An 8,098-nucleotide genomic window follows, 5' to 3' on the forward strand; every position below is an offset into this window, starting at 1 on the left:
TCTCCCGCCCCCCCCCAAAAAAAACCCACCAAGGAAGAGAGCCCACTTACCTTCTGCATTACCTGTTTTTTCAGTGACTTAAGCAAGGTAGAATTGTATTGCATTTAGGTACATAAGTCCACTTATGTGTCTAATTGATGCAGTAGAATCTGGCTGCAGGTCTGAGCAGATAATGCCCAGTGTAGATGCACTGTTTGGGTGTATGGTCAGTGCAGCAGTTCTGAGAAGGTTTTTCAGCATGCTAAGCTAGTCTGCTGCTCCACTGTCTGTGTCCTATACTTCCCAATTTCTCCTTCTTTATATCCCCCTGAACTCTGACGTCTTGAGAACAGCTGGGGAGTCACTAAACTGGCCTGGGATCTTCCATATTCTCTGTCTGTCCCCTAAGACCCAGTCCTTTTAAGCTGAAGTTCCACCAAGGCTGTGCTCTGCTTTGTTATAGTAGGCTCAAAGTATTATTATGCTGGGTGCAACTCAATACAAGCTAGTGAGAGGGGGGATTTTTTGATTGATGTTTTTATAACACCAAAACATTATAATTTTAGAGTGTTTTATACTGTTCAAAGGTTAATGTTAAAAAAAACACACACAAACACTAGTTGAGGGAAAGAGTCAGGTTTGCTATAAAAGCCCATGGGAAACAAGTCATTCGTTGATATACACAGGACATGAGATGCGAAAATTCTCAGAGAGAACCTGAAAAAACCCCTGCTGGTCCAGGCCCTTGGCTAGTGTAACCTGTTGTGTCTTCATGGGAGAGTTGGAAGGCTTGGGTGGAGTCTGAGTTGAACTCTTCTGCTGCGCGCTCTAGTACTCAACACATCCATGAGACTTAGAAGGAAATACCACAGCAGAAGGAAAATATTAGTTCAGTGTGTGAATTGGGATGAGAAACCATGGGTTTGGGCCAAAACCAACTAAAAAAAGAGAATGTTATGAGACCTCTGAACTTTTAAGGGGTACCTGCCACCCAGAGCTCTGCCTACCCATATACTTGTGGTGTGCCATGGACTTCCAGGCCAGGAGGCAGTAAGAACAGGCCAACCTTGGTTGCCACATCCATTTGCAGTTGGATTGACTGCTGAGTTTTACAAACAGGACTACACTAACTGTTGAACTGAGACATTTGGATGGATGTAACTTTTAGCAGGTGCACCAGCCATTTTTATCTTACCAAGTTTTTCATGCTCTTGAACTGCTTAGTCCCCTGATAACAGTCTTTAACCTGACTTAGGCTCCATATATATAGGTTTGGCTGCTGCAAGATGGCTCACTCTAGTGGAGCACTTGCTTGGATCACTAATGTGGACCACTAGCTTATTGATGCTATAGTTTATGCTATAGCTCAGCCACTTAGCAGAGAATATGTTGGGCAAAAGGCTATGTGCATGAGGCTGCCTTGATGTGGCACCCCTGCCAGCCCTTCTCTTCCCTGCTTAGTCACCTCAGAGACAGTGGTGGAATTTCTGCTTGTTCCTGGACACCCAAACTTTGCCTGCCTCTCTCTTTCCAATGACTCCATGCTGCTGCTGCTGCAACAACTGTTCTTTTGACCTACAGCAAATTGCAGGGTAGCCAATAAAGGTCAACTTCCCTACAATACTTGGAATTTCTTTGCCTCAATCTTGACTAGCTTATGAACATCCAAGTCAGCCTTGGTGGGCCCAGGGCAGTTCTGATGTAATCATATCTCTCAGGCCATGCCCACAATCTGATGATTTTGCATGCTCTTTCTTGCAGCTCTGCACATGCCCACCACCCCTTTTAAAAATCCTGCCATTTCTTGTCTTTCCCTCACAGCCAAAACTGTATGTGCATAACAGGATGTTTGTGCCCACACAAGCCTTTGAAAATTTGGCCCTGTGTGATTTAAATAACACCCCCACACCCCGTCCCTATAACATTAGGCATAAGACCATAATGTAAGGCTTTGTCATCAGTTAAGCAAGAAGGGAAATTTTAGTATGTTTTACAAAGAGCATTTTGTATTACCGGCTTTGCTTGCTAAACCAGAACTTTAACACCTAACACCATTTGTCTTTTTGTCCCTTGGTAATGAGGATTTTTAATAGATAAATAGATCTAAACGGTGTCTCGGGTGAAAAAAAAAGCACTTTTGGGCTTAATGTCATTTTACAAACTAATATACTGATTCATGTGACATTTGGAATAACTTGCATCCTTTTGTGTCATTAAAATCTTGTGCGTCTGTCTACCTGTACTTGTTTGTGTACTCCTTAACATTTTACATAAAAACAGTTTTTTTTAATTAACTTTTCTTTTACTTATAAATTAAGACCTTTCTCAATTTTTTTTCCCTTACAGTGGCTCCACCAACAAGACTAAGATATAATGTAGTTACTCCTGACAGTGTACAGATTTCATGGAAAGCCCCTAAGGGGCAATTTATCGGATATAAACTTCTTGTCACTCCAACTTCAGGTAAAAAGAATAACATTTGTTTGTCAACATGCTTGCCTTATTTGAGTTTGGCAACCTGGACAGCAGCTTCCTGATGTTCGTTATTGATCTTGCTCTACATGATTGGGAAACAGAGCAAGGTCTGTACAGGAGGTGCTCTGGCTGCCGTTGGGACGGGCAGGGAGGGGGACAGACAGATCCATCTTGCCACAGTGGGGCTGGAGGCCAGTTTGATGCAGGTAACTTGTCTGGGGTGTTTGTGGGGATAGCATCTGCTGCTTCATCCAGTCTAGAGTCCTCTGGTCCTGTCTCTGGGCCTCTCTTTCCCTGTTCTTCCTGTGGGACATAAGGAAAATATGGAGGGAGGAGGTTTGCATGGTTTGGTGGGAGTATTGGACAATCAGAGAAAGAGGTGAATTAAAAGCAGCAGTGAGGCTCTCAGCTGGTATAAATTCTAATAGCTTATGGAACCATGAAAAATTCACACAAGCTGAGGATCTGCCCTGAATGCCCAATGTTTTAGTGAGCCTAATTATAGCTCTTCCCCAGTTACTTCCTGCTGAGAGGGAAGGGTTTTAACCTGTGGTACTAATGGAACACAAAACAAATGATTGCCAGTACTAAGAGAACAACCATATTTACTTGCATTCCCCATGTACTTTTCCCCAAAAATCAGTCTTCCAAAATTGGGGTGCATGCCTTTAAGCAGGGAGCTGATTTTCTTTGGAATAGAATTATGACAACTGTGGGCGCATTTACATTTGTGCTTTTAATGGGCAGTACACTATTTTACTGTGCTTTAAAGCGTCATGTAAAAAACCATGACATTACGCTAATGTTCAGTAAAATAGTCAACTGTGCATTAAGCATCACTAAAAAAGTGTCCAAATGTGCTCCTGTGCATTAGCACAGCCTAATACGCATGAATTTAGTATCTGACATTCTAGGTACTATATTTAATGTGCTTTATTAGAAAAGGTGCATTAATGCACATGTAGACATGCCTACAGTGTTGCAAAATGGCTGCCAGCTTCCCTCTCAGCAAGCAAGCAGGATGGGTGGAGTCCAGGGTTAATCCCTTCACACCTCCTCTTATCATTTGACAGCTCAACCCCTCCAGGGAAAAAGCCAGCTCCTGGCCATGACTGGAAAAAATATTATCCTCCCCTTCATTTTGCCTTCCAAAAACAAGGCGTGTGTCTTATTTGGGATTATGTGATATGTGAGAAAATACAGAAAATTATAGCCCATGTAAAATGGGTTGTTTGCAGACAAACCTGACATTGTTGGTTCATTATAATCCGCTAATATTTTAGCTGAAAAATATGTAGTGATAGTTTTAAAGCAGCTGTAATAATTTCTGGATGAGAAAATATTATAGACTCTTCTTTTCCCTTCCCATTTTTTATTGTTTCACTTGCCTAACCCAAGCCAGTTTTTCAACCTTAAGATGAACAGACAAGTGGCATATGGAAGCAATCAATATATGCCAAAACCCACAGACCAAAAGAAGCTACAATGATGTGTGATGTGAAGCAGTTCAAGTCAGTCATCCTGCTAGAGGTATTAACTTCCAAAGGGATGAATGGTAGCCAAGTCAGATGGGCAAAAGAAGAAAAGTTCTTGTAGCTGGAAAGCAAATCTGAGTTATTAGCCAGCTTATGATGTGATGAGGTCTAATAAACTTTTATCATTGGAGTAATTTGCAGCATGCAACATCCAACATTTGTACATCCAATTAAACATTTTAGTAGGGCCCAATCTAGTAGTGGCATGTAAATGAACACAGAAGGAAATGAACTGAGCCCTAGCAGGTAGGGCTGAATAGAATATACTGTTCATAGATTTCATAGATGTTAGGGTTGGAAGGGACCTCGAAGATCATCAGGTCCAGCCACCTGTCCCAGGGTTAGGAAGTCAGCTAGGGTCAAAGGATCCCAGCAAGATAAGCATCCAAACATTTCTTGAGTAAGTCTAGAGTAGGTGCCTGCACCAGCTCTGGAGGGAGTCTATTCCAGGTCTTGGGAGCTCAGACAGTAAAGACATTTTTTCTTATGTCCAGCCTAAAACAGTCTTGGAGTAGTTTATGACCACTGGTCCTTGTTTTTCTTTGGGGCGCTCTGGTGAACAGACGTTCTCCCAGATTCTGATGTACACCCCCTATGTACTTATAAGCAGCCACCAGGTCCCCCCCCCGAGCCTGTGCTTTTCCAGGCTGAAGAGTCCCATGGCTCTCAGCCTCCCTTCAAAAGGCCTATTCTCTTTCCTCTGATCATGCTCGTGGCTCTCCTCTGGACTCTCTTAAGCTTCTCGACATCCTTCTTGAATTCTGGAGCCCAGAACTGGATGCAGCACTCCAGCTGTGGCCTCACCAAGGCCGAGTACAGCGGGAGGACGACATCCTGAGATTTACTAGAGAAGCATCTATGGATGCAAGCCAGCGTATTCTTTGCTTTACCAGCTGAAACATCACATTGGTGGCTCATGACCCCCAAGGCAAGTCCCTTTCAGCAGTGGTGCTAGCAAGCGTAGCACTGCCAACCCTATAAGCATGCTTCAGGTTTTGTCCCTGAGGTGTAGTACCTTACATTTGTTGTTATTGAACGTCATCAGGTTTATATCTGCCCACTTACTAAGTTCATCCATGTCAGCCTGGATCACTAGCCTCTCCTCAGGTGTGGATGCCATGCCCCAAAGTTTAGTGTCATTGGCGAACTTAGCCAGTGCGCTTCTGACACCAGTGTCCACATCATTGATAAAGATGTTGAAGAGAACCAGTCCAAGGCCAGAGCTTTGGGGGATGCCACTGGTCACGGAGCACCATAATGATTCGCTACCATTGACCACTACTCTTTGGGTGTGACCTTGGAGCCGATTTCCCAGCCATTGGACTGTTGTGTAGCCAAGGCCACAGTTGGCCAATTTTTCCATGAGGAGGTCATGGGACACCAGATCAAAAGCTTTTTCAAAGTCCTAATACAGTTTCTTACTCTTTTGCTCCATGTCCTGGACTTGAGGCATGGAAACAGCGTTGTTACATATACAAAATTACGGATGTTGAACGCTTCATTAGTAGGCATTGAATCATTTGGGGGGTAAAGCCATTAGGCCAGGGGTTGGCAACCCCCAGCATGCATGCCAAAGTGTGGCACATAAAGACATTTTGCTTGGCACGCCACAGCCAGCCCAAGCTCTGGGCAGGCTCCTGCTGCTGGCCATGGACTCCAGGCTGCTTGCAGCAGGCAGCAGGAAGGCTGAAGCAGTTGCACCAAGGTCCATGGGACCCACGCTTGGCTCACTGCTGGCAGCAGGTGCATGTGCGCCTTGGGTGGATGGTGGGGAAAGGGCTGGGGCTGCCCTGCCACAACAAGGATCAGGTCTCTCGTGGCTCCCCTGCCATCCACCCCTGGCATACCGACATTTTACAAGTTGAGGTTGTCGGGGTTTTTGGCACTCTGCCCTAAAATGTTGCCAACCTCTGCGTTATTAGGCCATTCCTTTATTCTGGCTGTACCCACTTTCTCTCATACACATGTGCCCCAGTGCAGAGTTGAAGGAATAGGACTACATGTCATTCTGAAGTCTGCACTCTGCAGAGACCCTGCTCTAAAGGAGTACTGCTGCAAGGTGGTCTCAGGTAGAAGCCTTCAACAGCTCTGCAGTAACAGTGGTGAGTGCAGTGGTGACATACCTGACTTGACAGCCATCATATATTCAAAACCTTGGAGCACTTAAACTCAAGCCTGTGAAGTGTAGCAACAGAAGGCTAGATACAGTTAAAATCAGCTAGACTGCACTTGGCCAGTGAAAGCTCTGCAGAACTCTTGGTCTGCAAAGATTCTAGGTAAAGCAACTCTTCCTCTGAGTTCCTCTCTCTCCAGATAGTGTGAGACTTATTAAGCATGCTGCATTTTCCAGAGGGAAGCCTCCAACTCTTTCGGCCCACACAAGTTGCTTGAAAATTGCACTTTCTCTCTCCCTTTTTATTTTTACGGATAGTACAGAAGTCCCAGACCCAGGGTATGATCTCAAACATCCAGGCAAAGCCTACAGGAGTTTGCATTTGGGTTTTGCCACAATCAGCAGGTCCACATTTGAGATCAGCAGAGGGACCTTTGCTAAAACCTGACAGCTAAAACAAACGCCCTTTTAATATATCCTTTTCCATTTAATATGTTTTGTATGCATTTTAAAAGGTGGCAAAATTGTTCCAAACCACTTACATGGGGCTTGCTCCTCACGACCACTTGCATTGGGAGCAGGCCCAAAAATGTCAGCTGACTTGTTACAGTTGATTAATGATGAAATTTTTCTGTTTAGGTTTGGGGTTTACACTGCTGGCAGCTTTTCTTCCTCCCTCCCCACAGTTACTCACTTGCCTGTCTCTTGTCTGGTGTTCCTTTCACTTCATTCTTAGTGATCCAAGTCATAGACCTAATGCCCTTGAGGTTTTTGTGCCCCTGATTCATTTCACAGTTAAGCTGATCATTTTTCTGGTTCTGTCCACCTGAAAACTCTCATCTTTATATGGCCAACTGTAACAAACTAACTCCTGTAATTCCACTTTCAACTCATACCATCAACCAGAAATTCAGTCTTGCTGCATGTAACAGGGCAGCCAGTGTCTGTTTTTTAAGAAGGAACAGTCAGCCCTGTTAAGAGAGCCCAGGTGCGTAGCGTTTGGCTAAACAGGGAGTGCCTGCTGGGAGCTTTAAAAGCTCCCAAAAAAGTAATTGGAGGAGGAGGAAGTACACTGTGAATGGAGCAGCTTGCTGCAAGGAAGGGCCAGGCTACCATACACTCAGTGTCAGAGCAAAAGGGGCTCCACTCCTTGTATCTGGGGCAAGACAGAAGGAGTTGGGGTTAGTTTATTTAAAGATGGTGCTTTATGTGGGAGCCAGTCAGGGAGCAAGTCTCTCTCCCAACTTTTCCCAAAGCTTTTTTTCCTTTTCTGGAGAGGTGGTGTGATTGTGGGGTGGGAGTGTGTTGTGGGTAGTGGGATCTGCATGTGCTTCCCTCTCCCACATACAGAAATAATAGTCAGTGAAACCCCTGTGCCTCCATGTACCTAGCCTAGCTGCTCGTTTCTTGGCTGGTTTCAGCTAGGCCTGTGTGAAGCGGATAGTATTCACTTCAGATTCAGCTTGTTCCAATTCAGTGATTTGAATCACTGTCCTGAATTAATTCAGCTGCTTCTGAGTCTCCAAATCACCCAGCCCCAGCCCCTGTCTGCTCTCCCAGCTCTGGCAATGACTGCCGTCCCCACCCCGGCTCCCAGCACTTTGGTGGGGAAAAAAGAGCCCTGACTCAGCAGGTGCTGCCTGGCAAGGGGTGATCCTTGCTGCCCCACGCTGCATGGGGGGCTCTGCCATGAGCCTCCTGATTCCCCACCCCCAGTCCTCCCCATTACTGCCCCGCCTGCCCCAGCTCTGGCCCTTTTATGAAAAAAAAAGAAGAGGAAAAACCCCAGGGCTCACCGGTTCCAGCCTGGCAGAGGGTGATCCCCACTGCCCCACACTGCATGGAGCTGGCAGGGGCCCCCCCCATGGTCCCTTCCCCCTTCCTCCAGCCCCTCCTCCCCTGCCCCCTACTTACCAGCTCTGAGTCTGGCTCCACCTCCCTGATGTAGTGGGCAGGGACTTCCCAAATCATCAAAGCTCTCCTAAACTTTTGAGAG

General features: G+C 45.6%; 1 protein-coding gene across 3 annotated transcripts in view; it reads left to right on the forward strand.

Moving 5' to 3' along the window:
* The window catches only part of COL14A1 (collagen type XIV alpha 1 chain), a 266,741-nt gene that overhangs the window by 19,761 nt on the left and 238,882 nt on the right, over positions 1-8,098 (forward strand). For 2 of the 3 annotated variants that reach the window (XM_019528109.1, XM_019528108.1), the window contains exon 3: positions 2,326-2,442. The exons of the other annotated variant lie outside the window; for it this stretch is intronic. In XM_019528109.1, the coding sequence (XP_019383654.1) occupies positions 2,326-2,442 (117 nt within the window). The remainder of the gene's footprint in view (positions 1-2,325; positions 2,443-8,098) is intronic. 3 annotated transcript variants of the gene reach the window in all.

The sequence above is a fragment of the Gavialis gangeticus genome, unplaced genomic scaffold (assembly GCF_001723915.1).
Source record: "Gavialis gangeticus isolate Ggan-Ray unplaced genomic scaffold, GavGan_comp1, whole genome shotgun sequence".
NCBI classification, from domain to species: domain Eukaryota; kingdom Metazoa; phylum Chordata; order Crocodylia; family Gavialidae; genus Gavialis; species Gavialis gangeticus.